Source organism: Xenopus laevis, chromosome 6L (assembly GCF_017654675.1).
Source record: "Xenopus laevis strain J_2021 chromosome 6L, Xenopus_laevis_v10.1, whole genome shotgun sequence".
NCBI lineage: Eukaryota > Metazoa > Chordata > Amphibia > Anura > Pipidae > Xenopus > Xenopus laevis.
In genome coordinates this window covers 105,852,005-105,873,227 of record NC_054381.1, presented here as the reverse complement: position 1 = coordinate 105,873,227, position 21,223 = coordinate 105,852,005, and the positions used below count along the sequence as shown (strand labels likewise).

General features: G+C 35.8%; 1 protein-coding gene across 3 annotated transcripts in view; it reads left to right on the top strand.

Moving 5' to 3' along the window:
* Positions 1-21,223, top strand: part of znf407.L (zinc finger protein 407 L homeolog) — a 287,296-nt gene that overhangs the window by 153,759 nt on the left and 112,314 nt on the right. For all 3 annotated transcript variants that reach the window (XM_041566348.1, XM_041566349.1, XM_041566350.1), the window contains exon 5: positions 19,620-19,786. In XM_041566348.1, coding sequence (XP_041422282.1) covers positions 19,620-19,786 — 167 coding nt within the window. The remainder of the gene's footprint in view (positions 1-19,619; positions 19,787-21,223) is intronic.

The window sequence follows — 21,223 nt, the reverse complement described above, 5'->3', positions numbered from 1 at the left end:
TCTTTTTTTTCCAAATTAAGTCTTTTGTCTGTATTTTCAAAACTATTTGTAGGCTATTTATTTTCTATTACAATGGTTCTGACATTTCTTTATCATTGTGCTGCATCCTAAATTATACACAGGGGCTGCTGTTTTATGGAGCTTCCCAGCATATATTAAGATACCCAAAACCTGGTTTTGGTATTTATTTTCAGATTAAAACAGCTACATTTCTGGCTATATGGGACAATGCAAGAAAGATGTCACAATGCTCTAGGCAAAAGGAGCACATCTACAAAATATTAATGTTTTGGTACCATACCCCAGCCAAACTCCATAAACTGTCCTCCATTGTGCTGTTGGAATTGTGGGGACGTTGGTACCCTTTCACATATATTTTGGTCCTGCCCGGCTATTACTCCATTATGGTCTGAAATTGCCGATTTATTGAGCAGGATATTACAGGTCTCTGTTGCTTTGGACATGTGCACCTTTCTCATGGGCAGACCATTCCCCAGAGTGAGATAAACCAGTCAAGCTCTGATAAACCAGATCCTAACGGCTACCAGAATATCAATGGCGTCTTATTGGAAATCTAATTTTACACCCACTCTGGTTGAAATCAGGCGGTGGGTAGAAGCCAATCAGAAGTTCGAATATGGCATTGCCAAAATCCACATCCTCTATCTAGAGACATAGGCGCCATGGGATATGTTAGCTCTTGGAGATTGATCTAGGGTTTTTGTGTTTTTGTTTTTTTTTCTCTCATGTACAGTAGCCCTGACTGGTTCTTTCTCATCATACCCTTACATCTTGTCCCTGCTGGAAGGTCAACTTTTTTGAAATAACATTGTGACTATTTTGCTATGTTGTTGTTTTTTTTATATATTTGTAACTTGAGCATTGCACCAATGTATGGCTTTAATAACTGTCTGTACGATAACACTACTGCTGAAAAAAGCTACATTTCTCTTTGGGAGGTACTTGGATGCTACTTTCAAAGGCTCCCTAAAGACCCACCTTTTAAGAGATGGTAAGCTTTTACAAGTATGCCTCTGGTTCTATTTTTTCTCTGTACCCTTGCTACCAGTTACAATGGCACCAGTGATGTTTTTCTCCAATTTTTTACTCAGCATAATAAATAGGCCCCGATGAGTCTTTCGAACTTCCAGGAAGGACAAGCAAGTCTGGTGCATTGCTTGTCCTTCATGCAATCCCAGTGTAGTCAAACACTAATTTCTGGTAGCATACAAGTACTGGAAGAGATTTTAGTTCAGGACAAATGTGCTGCAGCAGCTCCAGAGCATAGTGAAAACAACCACTTTGCTAACTCCAATTTGTATGTGAGCAGTGACCATTAGCATCCAATTAATGATTAAGTTTTCTCTGAAATAAACTATGAAATTATATGAAATCTAAAGGTGACGAGACACTGGCTTATCCATCCAAGTGACCCCCCCGGGTTGAATTGAAGAATACTGCAAGGATGGTCACCTTTGTATTGTTCTGTTCATTGGGCTAACCACTCGAAAGATCAGAACAGCGGAAAGTAAGGGGGGAATTAAGTATAATTCTGAGCAACTTTCCAATATTGATTAATTAAAACATGTAAGTGGTTTTAAAGGTATTTGTAATGCAATTCAAAGTTGTATTTTTGCATACCTTTCTGTTGTTTGGTTGTGACTCGAAACAACAAAACAGAAGTCTTTTCTAGACCTTTCAATCGGTTGGCTTGGTAGTTGATCTTTCTATTTAAAGGAAACTAAACCCCAAAAATTAAAACTTAAGCAACAACTTATATCAAATTAAGTGACATTAAACAATCTTACCAAACTGGTATATACATTTAAGTAAATATTTACACATGAGCTGTTTTATGCAATATATTTTTATAGTGAACGACATTGTTCGGCGGGGGGGGGGGTTTAGTTTTCTTTTAAGTCCAGGAAGGTTTTATGTGCCAATATTTTTAAACCAGGACTCTGGGTCATATATATGAACACCAAGAAGAAAGCCTCCATATTAAGGAAAAGCTCACTGTACAAGACCAAAAAAACACAGTTCAGGTGCAATTACCTCACAATGGAAATATTAGTTAAGTTCTAATTATATATATAATAAGTAAGTAAAATTAATCTCATTTCTACCATAGTTTTATTTTATTTTTTTTAAAACTTTTTTCTAAAGTAACAAATATTAATCTAATTTATTGCTTCATTCTGAACACAATATATTGTATTTGGAGATAAAAAAAAGATTTGAAGTAGAACAATTATTACTACTAATTAGTACAAAACAGTTATTTATTTTAATTTAAACAAGGATTTGTGAATACTAAAATATTGACTTTGGTTCTAAAATCTTAATTAGGCATATTTCAAGTTAATTAAAGTCTAGTACATAGTATTTGATGTTGCTAAATTGAACAACTTTTTAATGTGAGCGCCACATTTATGCATCTTGTTTTTAGTACCAAACAGATTAGTTTTCTATTAATACCATGTGTTGGAATACAATTTACACCATGTGAGGCAATTAGCTCTGGTAATAAAGAACATCCAATGATCATCTTTTTGCCATGATGCCTTAAGCTTTGCTTATGTCATCCTTATTTTTTAATTTTACTGAACTATTTTATATAAAACATCTTTGATTATCATAATAAAAAGAAAATTGATTGACCCTCTCCAAAGTACAAAGATATTAATCAGCCCTGTGTGTGGGGGACAGCAACGCTGATCATCAAGAAATTGCTCTTTAAGCTGAGACAGACTGTCAGTCCCTTGGAAGAGTGGCGAAATGGCCTATTTATGTAATCAGATACTAAGCTGGGAAGAAGCTGTCAGGCACATTGTTGGTGTGTAAGCAGCAGGCAAACTGCTCTTTATCTGACAGTCAGTGTGTAAATCTGTCCATGCAAAGAACCCAGATGTTTAGTTTTGCTTCTAGTCGCTTTAATAATCTGCTTATTTTCTACTGTTAGAGTGATGACATCACTTAGCTGAATACACAGCGTACAGCAGTCCTAGATAAGGATGTGTTGCAGTCAGTCAGTCACTCTCTCTGTGATTGACAAGGAGATAAATAGGATTTTACAGAAGGTTTGCTTCCAGCTAAAAGGTAGTCACTGCACTAAAACAGAGGAGTATTTCTACTAGATATTTAATTTAGATGCTTAGCTATATATGCCCAACGAGTAAAGTAGCACTATTGTTTTAGCTGCAGCACAGGTATAGGATCTGTCAATCAGTATGCTCAGGGTTTACCGGATAAGGGATCTCAATCTGGATCTCAAGTTTAAATATTAAACCAATAGCGTTGCTTGCCACCAATACAGATTCATGCAGCTTAGTTACCATCAAGTTATATTATTACAGTGAAAAATGAAAATAACTCATATTTTGAAATTGGAATTCATTGGTTAAAATAGACTTTATGGGTGATAGCCTTCCCATGCTTGGGAGCTTTCCGGATAATGTATTTCACGGGTAAAGGACTACTATACCTGTTAGGAGTGTTGACTTTGTGTTTGATTGAAGATAATGAGGAGCAGTGGTAAACATTTCTCATCCTTATCTTGTTCACCAGGCAGAATTTAAAATTAGTGTATCAGAAGTTGGAACATCCTTAAAAACTGACTTGTCAGCAGTGACTTGCAATTATAGTATTGGGCAATATGTCTAGTCCTGACTTTTACATGTATATGATCTTCCTTTTGGTGGTTGCCTTTAAAAGGAAGTATACACATATTTGCATGCACCTAAATACAGGTATGGGATCCATTCTCCGGAAACCCATTTTCCATAAAGCTCCAAATTACTGGAAGGCCATCTCTCCCATAGACTCCATTTTAATCAAATAATTCTAATTTTTAAAAATGATTTTCCTTTTCTCTGTAATAATAACAGTACTTGATCCCAACTAAACTATAATTAATCATTGTTGGAGGCAAAACAAACCTATTGGGTTTATTCAATGTTTAAATGCTTTTTTGGTATGGAGATCCAAATTACAGAAAGACATCCTTATCTGGAAAAAACCCAGGGCCTGAGCATTCTGGATAACAGGTCCCATACCTATACAACTTTTCTTAACCTGAACACAATAAATAGAATTAGATATAAAATTGACTGAATCGAATCGATTCCACCTATTTTTTTTTTAAGTAAAAGCACTTATGGATGATAGTTTTGTTTTTTTACCCTTGCTAAATCATTTTGTAATTAGGAAGGTGTGTTTAAATATTGAGCTCTGTGTAAACAAGCCTCTACCTTCTAGCTGCAGTTCCTTATACCAGTTCCTTATACAGTCGGGATCAGTGGGCTGGTAATTTAATTAACTGCTATCTCCTCCAGCACTTGCTCTAAAGAACTTAGAAAAGCACTTTTAGTTTCAATGTTTGCTCTGTTAAGAGCCCAGGCAGGGATGTTATGCCTCAGGCAGAAGTTCACCTTTCCACTGCTGGAAATGAGAACAAAGGAGCATAAGTGTAAGATATATATAAATGCTTTCACAAACAGAGCCAAGAGCTTCATATAAAAATCTAGACCTTAAGCAGAAGCTGCCTTCCCAAATAAGTTTGTTTTAGAAAAAGTAGCATTCTGGTCTTTGCATGGTGCTTTTGTGACAATGTGATCACTATATTGTTCCCTATCGTGGTCGGTAGTTGCATTTTGCTTCTCCGTTTTATAAAATAGTGTCAAGCTATCTTTCCATATAGCAAACAGGTACAAGGTTCTTAATTCTTGAAACAGAATGAGCTTCAGTGGTCCAACAGCTTCCCTCACTTTAGGTAAATATTTTTTTTTTTTTTTTTACAGTCATGTTTCAAAGGGCAAAGCCAAAGCACACGCATGCAGAGAGAAGTTGTCAGAATAATTGACTTATGGTGTGACATTGAAAGTCATATAAAATTACTGTAAGAGGTCAGAAAGACACATTCGGTATAAATCCACCCCATCAGAGTGGCACAAAATCTAAGAACACATCTTTGTATTTCTTTCTGTCTAATATAATAACTACTAAAGTGCACTGTTAAAGTTCTCCTAGCTTGTGCTTTGCTCACACTTCCCTTCTACAAATGTACAGACACTATTTGCCAATACTGAAACCAGCATCAGTTAGTCAAAAGGAGAACTGACTAGAAATTGGGAGAACATACAGGAAAGACATGAGAAACTATGAAAATTCTAAAGAAAGGCAAATAAGAGAACTGAATGGAAGAGTTAAAAATGGAGAATTTAACAGTGGTTTGTAAGGGACAAAGTGGATAGGGGAGAAAACAAAAGCAGTTGAACAAAGGAAAGGTAAATAATGGAAATGGGGGAACCGAAATGAAAAACAGGGTATAGGCTGATAGTAAAGGGACAAGTACTGTAGAACCAAATAAAAATGTTTTATTAATATATTCTATAATATTCTCTAATCAATTGCATTTGCTTATATATTTATAATACAGTGGCCATGTGCCCTTTTATTATTAGTGAGTGCTGTGATGTTTAATCCATATATTCCCAGTCTCTTGTAAAGACTAACACTGTTTTTGTGCAGATTTCCACCTGCTTTTGGTAGTTAACATTTTATATAGGCTTATTCTGAAATATAGTAAATTGTTCTTTGTGTCAGTTATAGTTTTAGCTCTTATGTTTTTTTTTTTTGCAGTTGTTAGAATAATTGCTCTCCATTTTAATGTCTGGCTTGCAGGCATCTTAACAATAAAGGATTTATGTCCCATACAAAGCTGTATTACACTTGAAATCGTATTTCAGAATCTGGGCTCAACATATAGCAAATGCATTAAGTTTCCATCTAGGTATTTTGTATAGGAAAATATAATTAATTTGCCATTGTCGTGCCTTAGAATTCAATGTAAAGGTAGATATAGATCATTTTTATAAAATAAATTATATTTTAAAATAAGCACTGCATAGCACTACTACACATTACATAGGAACAACTATCATTATAAGGTACTATACAAACATTATACAGGTATGGGACCTGTTATCCAAAATGCCCGGGACCTGGGGTTTGCCGGATAACGTATCTTTCCATAATTAGGATCTTCGTACATTAAGTTTACTAGAAAATCATGTAAACATTAAATAAACCCAATAGGCTGGTTTTGCTTCCAATAAGGATTATTTAAATCTTAGTTGGGATCAAGTACAAGCTGCTATTTTATTGTTACACTGAAAAAGAAAATCATTAAGAAATATGTGGATTATTTGGATAAAATATAGTCTATGGGGGAATTTTTTCTGTTATTCTGAGCTTTCTGGATAATGGGTTTCTGGATAACGGATACCTTACATGTATAGCAAAATAATCCTCACAAGAACTGTACCTATATCCTGCTTATGTAAAGGGGACCTAATTCCAAATCCTATTTATGATGTTAATCAAGCAAAAGAAAATTCACTTACACTATATAAAATGTTTAAATCTTGTTTCTTTTAGTCTTGGAATTCACAAACACAGCAAGCAGGCAGCAGCCATTTTGTGGACACTGTTATTCAGGCAAGCTTTGCATCATGCCAAAAAAATTTTTTATGCACCAGAATGGGGAACCTGATTCCCATTCACTGGCTGCACAATTGGATGTTAAGGAAGGAGAGGGATGAGAGGAGTACAGTGACATCTAATAAGTGCTGAATGGAAAGTGAAAGTAATTGCCTGTCCCACATAGAGGAGGCGCAAGCATTATATGATTGACAGCTGAAACTTTTAAATGAGTTTATAACTGATATGGATGTTTTCATTTAGAAAAAAAATATAATTTCATTTTTAATTTGAAAAGGACTTGTATTATACAGCTTTTTGTATCTGGGTGTCCATTCCCCTTTAATCGCTAGACACCAGTTTTGGGTGAAGCCTTTCCCAAAAAGAGCACTCTTGTGTGTTTCTTTCATCATTTTCATGGAATCACATTCTCCCACTATACCATTACCATAAGAACAGCATATATGTTTTAAGTTATACTATAAACCATTACTCTGTAAAATCAGTGGCATTTTAATCATCCTACTTCTGTTGCTCTTCCAGTTTTTCCCTGCTAATTTACTAGAAGTACTGATGGGTCATTCTGCACCCGCGGTAAATTAATTATTTTTATTGATAATAGCGAGTGAAAAGGAAGGTATTTAGGGCAGTTGTAATCACTGCTACATATAATGGAAATCATCATGTTGTTTGTGCCGTGGTCCTAACCGATAAAGTATAATGCTGCTGTGTATTGCTATTCTTATGTTTTCTACCAGACGCTACATACTGTATGCCTAAAAATAATTTCATAAGGAGAATGTTCATCAAGATTTGGACCTTCATGGTTTTCCAGTGCCAATACAGCATATAATGTAATTGTACAATGATACAACTTGGCTTCATTAAAAGGACATTTTATAAATAAAGAATATTTTATGTATTCTGTTATTTTTAACAAGTTTAGCCGTTTTTGACCTTTTGGCCAAAATTCATTGGAGAAACAACAGTGCTTTATATAAAGGTTTGGCAATAAAGTAGTAAGAAGAATTCCCTCTAAGTGGTATGCTTTCAGGTTAATTTTTTCTTCAAAATGCCTGTCACATTTACAGCTGTATTATGGGTGTTATTCTGTCACATAAATAATAGATGCTAAACATTTATAGATGAGCTGAATGCTACTTTTTAAGTGATGATTAGTGACTTCAGCATGACACTTGACACCAACAAAAGCAGTCACGACAGTGCACGTCTCGTTGCTTACAATGAAATGGCTTTTTGACACCTGCAGATGTTGTATGTTTTTTCGGCATATGTGAGACCCTTGCTGCCATAACTGTGATAAATCGCAAAGTTTTCTCACCCTCACATACTTTGTCGTAACCTTCTTTTTATTATCATCAAATCTATCATGAGATGTAAATTTCCAATTTACCCTTCAAAACCCTTCAAATTTCCAATTTACCCTTCAAAAATACGTCGATTTTTAAAAAAAAAAAAAAATTTTGTTTAAATTGTAATAAGTATGATTGTGTGTGTAGATTGCGTTAAAACTTGGGTACTCCCAGTCCCAAGTGTTAAACAGATAGTGGGATAGAATTATAGAGGATCCACACTCAGAGTTTCATTATAAACTTTACAAGTTGTTTTTGTTTAGGAACCATAAACAAAGAAAATCTATAAATAGCAATAAGTGTAACCCTGGTGTCTACTTAACTAATCTCAGACTTGGGTTCTAGATGCATTTCAAAGAACTAATAATCATTCCCTGTTACTCTAAACCTCCAAGCTGACAATGACTATGGGACCTTAAATTTGGGAATCATTGCACTGTACAATCCAAGCATACCAGTGAGAGGGGCCGCTGTTAATTTTGAAACATATACATACACCGATGTAATAAAAGTATCAAGCATAGCTGAAGTTCTGTTAGTGTGGATCAGAGGTATATGTATTTATCGTACAATATAGTCAACATTTAATCATTGTACATATTCAGATTAGATATGGACATGGAGTAGTCAATTGTTTCAGCTTAGACCAATGCTTGTCAAGCTTTTTTTTAGTTCAAATTCCATTTAAAGGGGTTGTTCACCTTTTAGTATGATGTAGAGAGTGTTATTTGCAATTGGTTTTCATTTTTTTATTTGTGGTTTTTGAGGTATTTAGCTTTTTATTCAGCAGCTTATCCAGTCTGCAGTTTCAGCAATCTGGTTGCTGTGCTCCAAATTACCCTAGCAAGCATGCATTGATGGAATATTAATAGGAGAGGCCTGCATAGAAAGACGAGTAATAAAAAGTAGCAATAACAATACATTTGTAGCTACAGAGTTTTTTAGATTGGGTCAGTGACCCCCATTTGAAAAGCTGGAAAGATTCATTAGAAGGCAAATAACATAAAAACGAAAAAATGAAGACCAACTGAAAAGTTACTTAGAATTCACTATTCTATAACATACTAAAAGTTAATCTGGAGGTGAACCACCCCTTTAAAGGAAGTGTTCAGTGTAAAAATAAAAACTGGGTAAATAGGCTGTGCGAAATAAAAAATGTTTCTAATATAGTTAGTTAGCCAAAATTGTAATGTATAAAGGAGTGACTGGATGTCTAACATAATAGCCAGACACTATTTCCTGCTTTGTAGCTTCCTTGGTTTCCATTGATTGGTTACCAGGCAGTAACCAATCAGTGACTTGAGTGGGAGTCACATGGATCATAACTGTTGCTTTTGAATCTGAACTGCATGCTGAAGATCAATTGCAAACTTACTGAACAGTTATGTCCCATGTGGCCCCCCTTCAAGTCACTGACTAACTCAGAGTTAGAGATCTGAAAAGCAGGAAGTAGTGTTCTGTTCTGTTAGACATCCAGTCACTCCAGCCTTTATACATTACACTTTTGGCTATTTAGCAGAGCCTATCTATTTACCCAGTTTTAATTTTTACACTGAACGGTTCCTTTAAAGGTCCAACCTTTGGTCAGACTCAACCTCAGCAAATATAAGTAGATATTGGGTAATCAATCAATCATTCAGCCATAGTTTCAAAAATATCTTGTATAGCAAACGCATATTCACTGTGGCTTCACTGTGTGTATTCAAATGTGGCTTTCACGAGTTTCCAGGAGAACAAATTCTCCCAAATCTCACCCTAACTGTCTTTCCATGTTTGGGAACCAGTGGCTTATAAGCCAGACAAGTAAAGCACATTTTACTTGAAAAAGGAGCCCTTACTCATTAGTGCAGCATGTCAGTGAAAGGTTTCTAGATTGCCACAAGCAATTGTTTATAATGTGCTCTGAGTAAGGGTAGAACTACACGGACATTTCGGCGCAATCTGATGCGCTGCGACAAAATGCTGGGGTCAAATCGCATGCAACGGAAATAAAGTAAGTGAATGCATTGTCGGATGGTGTCACGCGTTGATCTGATGCGACATGACTGCAGGATGCAGATGCTGCACGTCGGCGTTTTGACGCAGCTTGTTGGATCGTGGCGAAAACGTCAGTGTAGTTTTACCCTAAATACCCGTGGCTGTTACGTCAAGGTGGTCAGTTAAAATGAATTGTAATAATAGTGTACCTAACAGTTACACTTTGCGGTTTGCTGATCGGCCTTGTGTGCAATTGATCGGCCAAATCAGAAAAGTGGACTGTCAGAAGACTGATTTGATGTGTGTGTTCATTAAGTAAATGACCACGATATTAGTTTGTTCACTGCTAAAATTACTGCAATATGAATAGCCCCATGAGACAATCGTATTTGTAGATTTTACAGTGCTGTAGTGTTTTAAAAATACATTTATGCATGCATACATGTATGTGTATATTTTATATTATAGTGGAACAGTGTATGACATTTTTACTATAAAATAAGTGTACAAAGATAAATAAAAGTATATATGCACTGTAATAAATATATACTGTAAGAAATATAAATATAAATCAGTTATTGAGGCATAAGAGGAAGAAGGAAAGATTACAATTGGTTGGATATCTACATCCCTGGCTTTTGGTTATAATAATGTAGGATGACTTTGTTTCTGACAACTTAAGATACTTGGTACAGCATGTAGACATTGAGTTTGCAAACTTGGATAAGGAAGTGACTGGTATTTCCACCATTTTTGACTCCTCCTACACTGATACTACCTTTGTCACCTTTGTGAAAACTAATGGAGGAAAGTAAAGCATTTGCTTTCTCACATTCTCTCTCTCCTCCAATATATTTATATAAACAGAATGAGTAATTATGAATTGACAGTGTTTGCTTCTTATATGTAATAAAATTTAGGGATGCACCGAATCCACTGTTTTGGATTAGGCCGAACCCTGAATCCTTCGTGAAAGATTCGGCTGAATACTAAACCGAATCTGAATCCTAATTTTCATATGCAAATTAGGGGTGTGAAGGGGAAAACATTTTTACTTCTTGGTTTTGTGACAAAAAGTTCCCTCCCCGCGCCTAATTTGCATATGCAAATTCGGATTCCGTTCAGCCGGGCAGAAGGATTCGGCCGAATCCGAATCCTGCTGAAAAAGGCCGAATCCCGAACCGAATCCTGGATTCTGTGCATCCCTAATAAAATTGTGTGTTAGTCTGTTAAATTCAAGCTAAATTGTATAAAATGGACAAGCTTTATATGCAGGTGTGTGCTGGATGCACAAATCACTAGGAAACAGTGCCCTCCATCAGCTGTGTAAGATGGTTATTACCAGCGTAAACCTCTTTAGAGTGATTTTGTGATGCTAAATCAAACGAGTGATGTAAAATAGATGTATGAAGGCTGTTTATATCCAAGTGTTTGGTCTTTCAAATGTAAAAATGATTGTAGGTTTGGAAATGAGGAATATATTTTATCATATAGGCACAGCAGAAACAAATGCACATAAGGAGATAACATCCTCTTAACCAGATTATTTATTTTGCCCAAGATTGACGGCAAATAAATACACAGGCAAGCAACTGGATAGAAGGATTTATCTCAGAAATAAGATTTCTGTCAAACATACAGAATTTGAAATGGAGCAAAGTAATCCAGAGATACAAGCATTTGATATGTATATTTTGGTGTGTGTCTCCGTATTTAGCTTCATTTGTCATGTGCATATGGCTGTAGAAACCGTAATCTAATATTTTTTCATCGGAAATGTCATATAAAACAGGTACATGAATTATTGTTTAGAATATAACAGTGATTTATTTTTCATCATTGAGCGTGCATAATAATCCTGGACATTGCTTCCCATTACTCCATACCACCCATTACTGATATAGAAAATAAAGTAATATATATGTATATATTTATATATATATATATATATATATATAACACAGGTATGAGATCCATTATCTGGAAAGCCATTAACCAGAAAGCTTCGAAATATGCCATCTCCCATAGATTAAATTTGAATCAAATAACTAAAATGTTTCCCATTTCTCTGTAATAATAAAACAGTACCTTGTACCTGATGCCAACTAAGATATAATTAATTCTTATTGGAGGCAAACAATCCTATTGGGTTTAAATTATTTTTGGAAGACTTAAGATGCATAGAGCCAAATTACAGGAAAGACCCCTTATCGGGAAAACTCAAGGTCCAGAGCATTCTGGATAACTGGTCCCATACCTATACACACAGACAAATTTAGTAATACACAGCTGGGAGTTCATAGGGGGTTATTACATTAAGCTGTTCTTGATCTGAGGTGTCCAGGGTGAAAACTGTTTCCGTGGTTTTGATAATTATGATAGATATATATATATATATATATATATATATATATATATATAATATATATATATATATATATATATATATATATATATATATATATATATATATATATATATATATCTATTTATACTATAATACACAAATTTCAGTGAGTCATTTGAGAGAAATTACGTGACTGAGCCCTCATAATAACTGATGACATTACTAAGCCCCATTATAATTTAAAGGATATTCATGTCTTTTGTGTGTTACAACATCATTTTCACACACCATAGGATGGCTCTGCCTCCCATGTAAGACTGTCGTGCACTTGTTTGAAAACATCTCTTCAACTGCACTTTCATATACAACTCAGAGCATCTCTATGATCATTTGACTACTGTTAGAGCTTGCTGCAACTGAATATTTTCAGGAGTTTTGATTGGCGGCAGGATTGTCGACCTAGAGGGAGCGTCGGCCAGGAGGCAACATCAGCCTGTGCAGTCCACTGCTGAAAATTTTTTGCGCTACTATTGACATCATTGGAAGTGATATGATAGTGCCTGTCCTGCTGTCAGAATTGAGGTCACACTGAATTTCACAGAGAAAATGCAATGCAATGAATCAATTTGTTTCTTCAAAAAGTATCAGAAAATACTATTTCCATATGCTGAAATCCAGCTGCAGAACAGTTCTCTGTCTGCATCACTTTGCAACAACTTCTCTGCAGCTTACAGACAGCATGCAGGAACTACATATACCACAATGCATTGCACTGTGATGTTCCTTTCCTTATTGAAATCACGTGTGTGTCACGTTGTGGGATTTGGAGGATGCAGGCTGAGGACAGTTGATTACTGTTAATTTTTTTTAAGTCTCAAAGCATACCTCCCAATGGAAAAAGGGACAAAAAGATCTGCTGCGGAAATTTTTTTGACCACGCCCATTTTATGGCCACACGGGCTAAATACCATTTCCAGTTTACAAAATATGGCAGGTTATGGAAAGTTTGAACTCATTTCTGGGAGTTTTAGCCCAATGTTTTATGTGTTATATTAGTTTTGCTAATAAAGGTAAATTGCCCTTTCAGCTGTGAGTCTCTGTTCTCCCAAGAGACCTGATTATCTTAAATAGTTACAATTGTATCTTTGCTTATCTTAATGTTAGGATTACACGGACGTTTTCGGCGCAATCCGACGTGCTGCGACAAATTGCATGCAACGGAAATAAGGTAAGAGATAGAAATGTCGGATGAAGTCGCATCGTTGATCCGACGCGACACGAGAGTTGGATGCAGATGCAGCGTGTCGCGCCAAAAACGTCCATGTAGTCCTACCCTAAATTGTTACAAATGTATCAAAGTGCAGGTGGTGAGTATTCTGGGCTGTCTTCCAAAAGCATCCTATTTAATTACATTTCAGAAACGTATCTTTTTCTGGCTGTTCGGTGCAGGAGATCAAATCTGAAAGTCTGGACGTTTCACTAACAATCCAGGAATGTGGACTGAGCTTTCAAAATGGGTACTGTCCTGCAAAAAAGAGACAGTTAGGAGGTATGCGCAAAGTAGTCAGGCAGATCAACTGGAGAAAAGGGGATTAGGTTTAGGCAATTGTTCCAAACCAATTTATTATATTTAAAAGCATGAAAAGGCTGCACATTTTTTTTATTGATGTATATTACCAAGTCATGTCTCCTTTTCAAAAAGCTAAACTTGTGTTTGGGTGGAGTTCCTCTTTAAAGGGGTGGTTCAAGGTAACTTTTATTATTTTATAGAACAGCCATTTCTAAGCAATGTTTTAATTGGTTTTCATTATTTATTTTTTATAGTTTTTTAGTTATTTGCCTTTTTCTTCTGACTCTTTGCAGCTTTCAAATGGGCGTCGCTGTCTCCCTTCTAAATATCAAATACTCTGTAAGGCTACAAATGTATTTATATTGTTACTTTTTATTACTGATCTGTCTATTCAGGCCCTCTCCTATTCATATTCCAGTCTCTTATTCAAATTAGTGCATGGTTGCTAGTGTAATTTGGACCCTAGTTACTTAAGATGCAAATTGAAGAGTTGCTGAATAAAAAAATGGTCAAGCTAGTGCACAGAGTATTGGATAAGGAAACTTTTCTCTGAATGTTTTGAACTGGATCTTTACAAACGCACGTTACATTGTTTTTTTTTTTTTGTTTTACACTACCCAGTGTTTTCTGGAAATACAAAAATAAATCCCCATTATTTCTTAAAAGAGCAATATGTGTCTTATCAGAGTAGCATCATGGCAGCTCTGGTGAAGGTGAGAATCTTGATTGAATCTGAGGGTTTGACCAGAAAGGTTTAGGAGGTTTTTTTTTCTCTGTAGGTGAAAGAGGGAAAGTCCCTATTTTATCCAGTTTGGGGGGGTGCACCTTACTCTGTGTTTTTAATGGATCAAATTCTCAATTGAGGAGAATGTTTTTGTGGTTCAAAAGGACAGGTAAAGTCAGGGTTTTTTTTTCATTTGATTGGCATTAAAGGCAGCCATTTAGTTTAAGCTTTTCCAGAATACTTTTGCCTTCTAAAAATAAGAAGAGTAGATATTAAAACATAGTGACTTAAGTACTAAATGGGATTTACAACAAACAGAAAACAGTGAAAAATATTAAGTGCATTTAATGCAAGCTCCCCGTTTTCAAAATGAGTTAAGGGAGACTTGTTTTATCTGCAAGCTTGCAAATGGCATTTTTATGCCAAAATAAAACAGCCCAAATACCTCTCTCATTTACTGGAAAAATATATATATATTTAAATTTGGCATCTTTTATACTTCAAATGCCAATATATTTAAAAAAATATTCTCATATAATGCCACATATGGGGTACTAAATTTTAAATAATTACTTTTAAACATTTGTTATCATTTTGGACTACCTCCTATTTCGTATTTTGTAGCAAGAACAGCGTTTTAAAGCTTTACCTCTTTGGTGAATGTGTAAGTCACTGGATTGACAGCTCACAGCATGGGATTTTTTCACCTGAGCAATACATAGGTCACAATGTGATATTACCAGCTTAACTATCAATAAAATATAAATATAACGCTGTAAGGGAAACAACTCACCGACGCCATTCCTCGATCCAAGATGGTGGCGCCGTGTCCTCCCACATGGTTCTTCCTGGTCGCAGCACTGTGATGACAGCTGCTTCTCGCCAGCCGATTGGACGCCAGCGCCGGAATGAACGCCAGCATAAATACGCCTTCGTCAACGTCATGACGTCATCACGTCCAATTTTGGCGCTAAAGGAGGCCAATTTAAAGGAGCCTGAAGACTGCAAAATTGCCCAAATATAGGTTTAGCTTTGTGCATTCCTGGATGTGATTCTAGTATTGTTATATTGATTCCTGTGTACCGACCTTTGCCTGTTTAACCATTTTGACCCTATTCTGCCTGGATTGACCTCTTTGCCTGGGCTCTGACCATTCTATTGCCAAACCCTTTTGTACCTTGAACTTTGTTTGTTGAACTGCCTCCTCCTTGGTCCGCACTCCATACTGAGCCTTCGGGCCCTTACAAATGCATTTACAAAACTTTACTTTACCCTCACTGCACCCTTAGGCTAATTGCACATGTTGCTTTACTCTTCCAGCATATTTCAGCATGCAAAGAAATGCCCAATAACCTTTGTACATTCTCTCATTAGCATGAACGTAAACTGCCGGTTAAACAGATAGTTTAAAGGTAGAAATTTCACATCTGACCATTTTTGTGCTGAAAAATTATATTGCAATCATAAGTAATTGAAACATTTCAGTTGGTGGGTTAGTTTTACAGATATGAGGCAAACAGTACATGTATCAATGTGTACCATTAGCCTTATTGCTCTATAACTAACCTCCGTGTGTAATAAAAGACACTAAGTTTGCCGAGGTGCAATAATTCATAACAACCAATAAGATAGTTGCTTGCTTTTAAAGGATCAGTAACATCAAAAAATGTAATTGTTTTAAAGTAATTAAAATATAATGCAGTGTTGCCCTGCAATAGTACAACTGCTGTGTTTGCTTCAGAAACACTACTATTGTTTATATAAATAAGCTGCTGTGTAACAATGGGGGCAGCCATTCAAAAGAGAAAAGGCTCAGGTTACACAGCAGATAAGCTCTGTAAAACATAATGGTGTTATCTGTTATCCACTATTTATCCTGTGCCATAGCCTTTTTTTTAATTTCCACCATTGCTGCTCAGCAGCTTGCTTATATGAACTATAGTAGTGTTTCTGAAGCAGCCAGGTCAGTTTTACCAGTGCAACAATTTTTTCGCGTTACTGTTCCTTTAAATAAGGGACTAGTAAATGCCGCTGTCACAAATGGGCACCCCAAACCCAGAACAAATGCTAAGATTATTGTCTCAGCTCACTCTTCCAAAGTAAAATTATGATGGGAAGAATATCCTATAAAACACCTTGTGGGATTATATTTACATGTTCAGTAGATAGCCAAAAACAAAATTTGAAGAGAAAATTGATGGCTACAGTGCGACTGTAGTAGGTGCTATGATTGTAGTAGATGCTAGATCAGGGCTACAAGGCCTTTGGAATCACTTGTCATGGTGTATTATATAGTGAATAAAGTACCCCCTTTTGTAAAATATAAGGATATTATAAGTTACCGAGGAGTTTCATGACCATATAAAAACACGAGGCCGAAGGCCGAGTGTTTTTATACAGGTCTTGGAACTCCGAGGTAACTTCTAATATCCTCATATTTTACAACTGGGGTACTTTATTTATTATAATACACAAATTTCAATGAGTCATGTGACAGAAATGACATCATAACTCACCGTTTATAACTGATGACATCAGAACTTACCGTTTATAAGGATATAATTTAGATATTCATGGCTTTTGTGTATTATAAGATAATATATTGCATTCCCATTGTTTTGACTACAAGCTTTTCTATGGAATCAGTGTAAATATAAGAGTAGCATTTTTTCCAGACACCTATTATCTAAATTGATATTATGGTTTTGATGCTTTATATAGGTGAAAACTGTTTGCTGACTGTAAACATCTGAGGCATGGATGAAAAAGATTCCTTAACTGCTGTTCAAACACACTGTAAAAAAAGACATTTGAATAAGGAACTTTTATTTATATTGAGTATCCCATGGCCCTAAAGGCTTGTTGGGCTATTGGGCAGATTTTCCTCAGCAGAATAACCCATAGAAACCAATCAGAAATTAGCTTTGATCAGATAAACACTGAAAGGAAATATCTGATGTTTTGCTACACCGAGACAATTCTGTTCATCTACATAATACATTTCCTAAAAGTGCAACAGAAGATATTTATTAGATGATAATTCAAAATTGTGCATTATGGTTTTGCAACAAATGCCCTGCTGTTCTGTTATTACCTAAAAAATGTATTAATGTTATTTCAGTGCACAGTAATTAGAATGACACAGGTTATAAATCATATTCAGAAAATAGCTAACAGTTCATAGAGAGCTGGGCAGAGCTACCTGAGGGTGTTATTCCCTCCCATAGAGCTTCTGGACATTGTTTTTTTTTTTCAGTAAGAAGCTGATAGATGTGTTTATCCCCGGTGGCCTCTCCCAGCGCTCTTCTTCCTGTTATCTTATCTAATTCTTGGCCCAAAACAATATTTTGGATAGCTGTTCACACAACTTTGTTTCCTCTCATCACTTGCATAGGAACGTTGGTATCCTTCACCATGGGCAGACTCTTTATCCTAGGTGGATGTGGTTTGCAGCTGTCGAGACATTATACAGATAAAGCAGATTTTTAGGCAGTTGTGTACCAAAAGATGTGCAGTATCTCTATTTGATACTTAAAAAAACACTGGAATTTATGTATAGTGTAACAACGTACATGCTATGAACAAAAATATGTTGCTGAAAGCTAATATAGGGATGTTCTTCATCTGTGAACCTGCATTGACCATCCCTCACAAGAGTGTTTAATCAATATGGTCTTGGACTTTTGCTAAGACTATGGCACATTTGGAGACCCATTTATCAAAGGTCTAATTTCGAATTCATGTGATTTTTTTTTTTAATCGAATAAATTCAAATATAGTCAAAATTCGAATGGTAAGTTATTTAAGAAAAAAATTGAACGTCTAAAACTTGTACGAATATTACTAACTCGAAAAGTCGAATCGAATTCGATTCAAATTTGACTAAACTCGAATTTAGTTTTTTCTCTCGTATGTCAGGAAGGCTGTTAACATCTTCAAATGGGTCACTGGACCTCTGCCATTGACTACATGAACTCGGCAAGTTTTACGTGGCAAATAGTCGAATTCGAATTGTTCCCAAGGTCAAGGTTTGATAAAACTTGAATTTGAATCGAGTTTGGATTATTCCCAAATCGAATTTGGGAGTTTAGACCAAAAATACAATTAAAAAGTTTAAATTAGAATTTACTATGTCAGTCTTTGGGGGTTATGCAATAAAAGATACTAAGTTTGCCCAAGAGCAGTAACCCATAGCAAATAGAATTTACTGGTCACCTGCTTAAAAGCAGACATCTTATTGGTTGCTACTGGTTACTGCTCCTGGGCAAACTTAGTGCCTTTTATTACATATGGGGGCTAGTGTCTTGATTGAGACTCTACCTACTAGTTGGAAATGGTTGCACATTTGTGCCCATTGAAACCCCATACGCAAGCTCTTGCAATCGCTTGTGTAAGTTTTGCTCCTTTAATTTTGCAATCCTTTAGCAAATGATCTTCTCTATGTGTGCCATAGGTCTTACAGCTTTTTTTTTTTTGTCAGTTTCATCATATAATATTAGCATCCATAATAAAGCAAATCCAGAAATTGAATGTTGCTTTCAGTTTAGATTGATTTTGTGCAGGTTTTTAAGATGTAACTTCATGATTTGAGACCAAGCCCTTTTGTCTTAAACAGAATGTATATTTTTCCATTGTTCTATCTAGTAAGCTTTTGTAACCCCTGGTATACAGTCCAATGAATTATATCTCTGTACTCACAGCTCTAAAAGAGAAGGGTTAAATGTGGTAATGTATCAGAGATCTATTTCAGCAGCAGTATGGCGTTTAGCACCGTTTGACTGCCTGAGCTCTTCAGAACAGATAGCTTTTCATTTAGCCTTTGCTCTGACAGCCCATGCCCTGGATAAGTGGTGTAGGTCTATACAGGTGAAATCTATTCTTATATTTGCCTCAGGGGCGACTGGACAGTAACAGAATTTTTCAAACCCGTTGGGCCCAACCGCAAAGCTGAGAATAAATGGCTGACTTGCCAGGCCTCGACAGAAAAATCAATGCCTGGTTATACAGACATGACAGACCTGGGCTGCAGTTCTTTTCAGAGAAGAAACAGCTTTAACCAGTGGCTTCAGCTGTTTTACATTGTAGATGTATAATTTCATATTCCAGTTTAATATCCACTATTAAATGTATGTTTTTTTCTTGTTTCAGGAAATACTCATGCAACCTCTGCGATAGAAGTTTCACGGAGAGGTGGGCTCTGAACAATCACATGAAACTACACACTGGAGAGAAGCCCTTTAAATGTACCTGGCCCACATGCCATTATTCTTTCCTCACTGCATCAGCCATGAAAGATCACTACAGGACTCACACAGGTTTGTTAAGAAAGAATTGTTTTTTATTATTATAATTATAGGCATTACACAGTAAATGTCTGTATTGGAAACTTTCACATTTTTAATTAGATGTCCTCAAAAGCTTTTAATTATAAACCTTATGTAGTGTTTGCTTTTTTTGTAAAAAATTGTACAATCTTTTATGCCTACTTTTTACCTTTTATTATGAATTATACAGCTCTGCATTAGCTTCCTTGGCTACTGGCTGAGACTGACTGTGCATCTAATTTTTGATTAGTCTGATTTGCAATACTGAACTTCTGCAATCAGAATGCACCTATAGTACTGCTTTGAAATTGTTTGTTTTTAGTTGCAGGGTCTTGTATTTGGTGGAAACTGATAATAGGTTGCAAATAAAATCTTCTACCCTAGTTTATAGGTTAAGGAAATGATTTAAATATGTCTGACGACTTGCAGCACCTAACTAAATTTAGTACATAGAAATGCAGACTGCACACTCACTTTTACAAAATTACCTTGTTGGAAAAGAATTACAGGTTACAAAGTTCCTTATTGAGAATTATCTAAAGAGTTTGTGGGAGGCCCAAGTCTCCTTAGCTCTGACAAGGGTGTTGACGATTTAAGGTCTCCAGCCTGCCCTGAGAGATCACTTATATCGAGCAGCAGATGAAAAGCCAGTGCAGATGTAATTTATCGTCGGTGTTTCCTTCTAAAGAATAATTGTGGAGACTTGGTTAGATCAATAATATGGATTTTTGTTGTTAGGTCTTGTAGTCTGCACCATAATGAGAGAGAGGGGACAGTGGCTATTTTCTAATAGAAAATAAAGAATTGGTTCCCGTGTCTTTTTACTGTTGAATGCAAAATGGCAATCTTGAAAATAATTCAATGTGTTAAGAAAAAAAATTCCCAATTTCTGTTCTGCCCCGTTATCATGTAAACATTCCATGTGGTCACCCAAAGTAATCATTCATCTGTCTAAGAAATGCTTAGGTTACAAGTGAGGATTCTGTAATCATACATTAGTGTACTCACAAACTAAATGCCACTAAAATGAAAAATGTTAATATCTGAATCTAAAAAGAACTGACAGTTTGCTTCCCTAAATTAAATGGGTTTTAGTTGGGATTAAAGAACCAGTAACGTAAACTTTTTTTTAAACTTGTTTGTATATAATGGAAAAAATAGCCACCAAGACATGCTTAACTTTAAAATCGCAAAGTCTTTATTAAAAAATAACTTAACGAAACTCCACTTGCGCTCCTCTTCAGAAAAGGGCGACGGAGCGACGATCCATCATGTGGGGCTCGATTTCTTCTCCCTGCCTTCTATAGGCAATAGCCAGGGAGGAGAAATAGAGTGACGCAAGATGGATCGTCGCCCTGCCACCATTTCTGAAGAGGGGCACAAGCGGAGTTTTGGTAAATAATATTTTAATAAAGACTTTGCGATTTT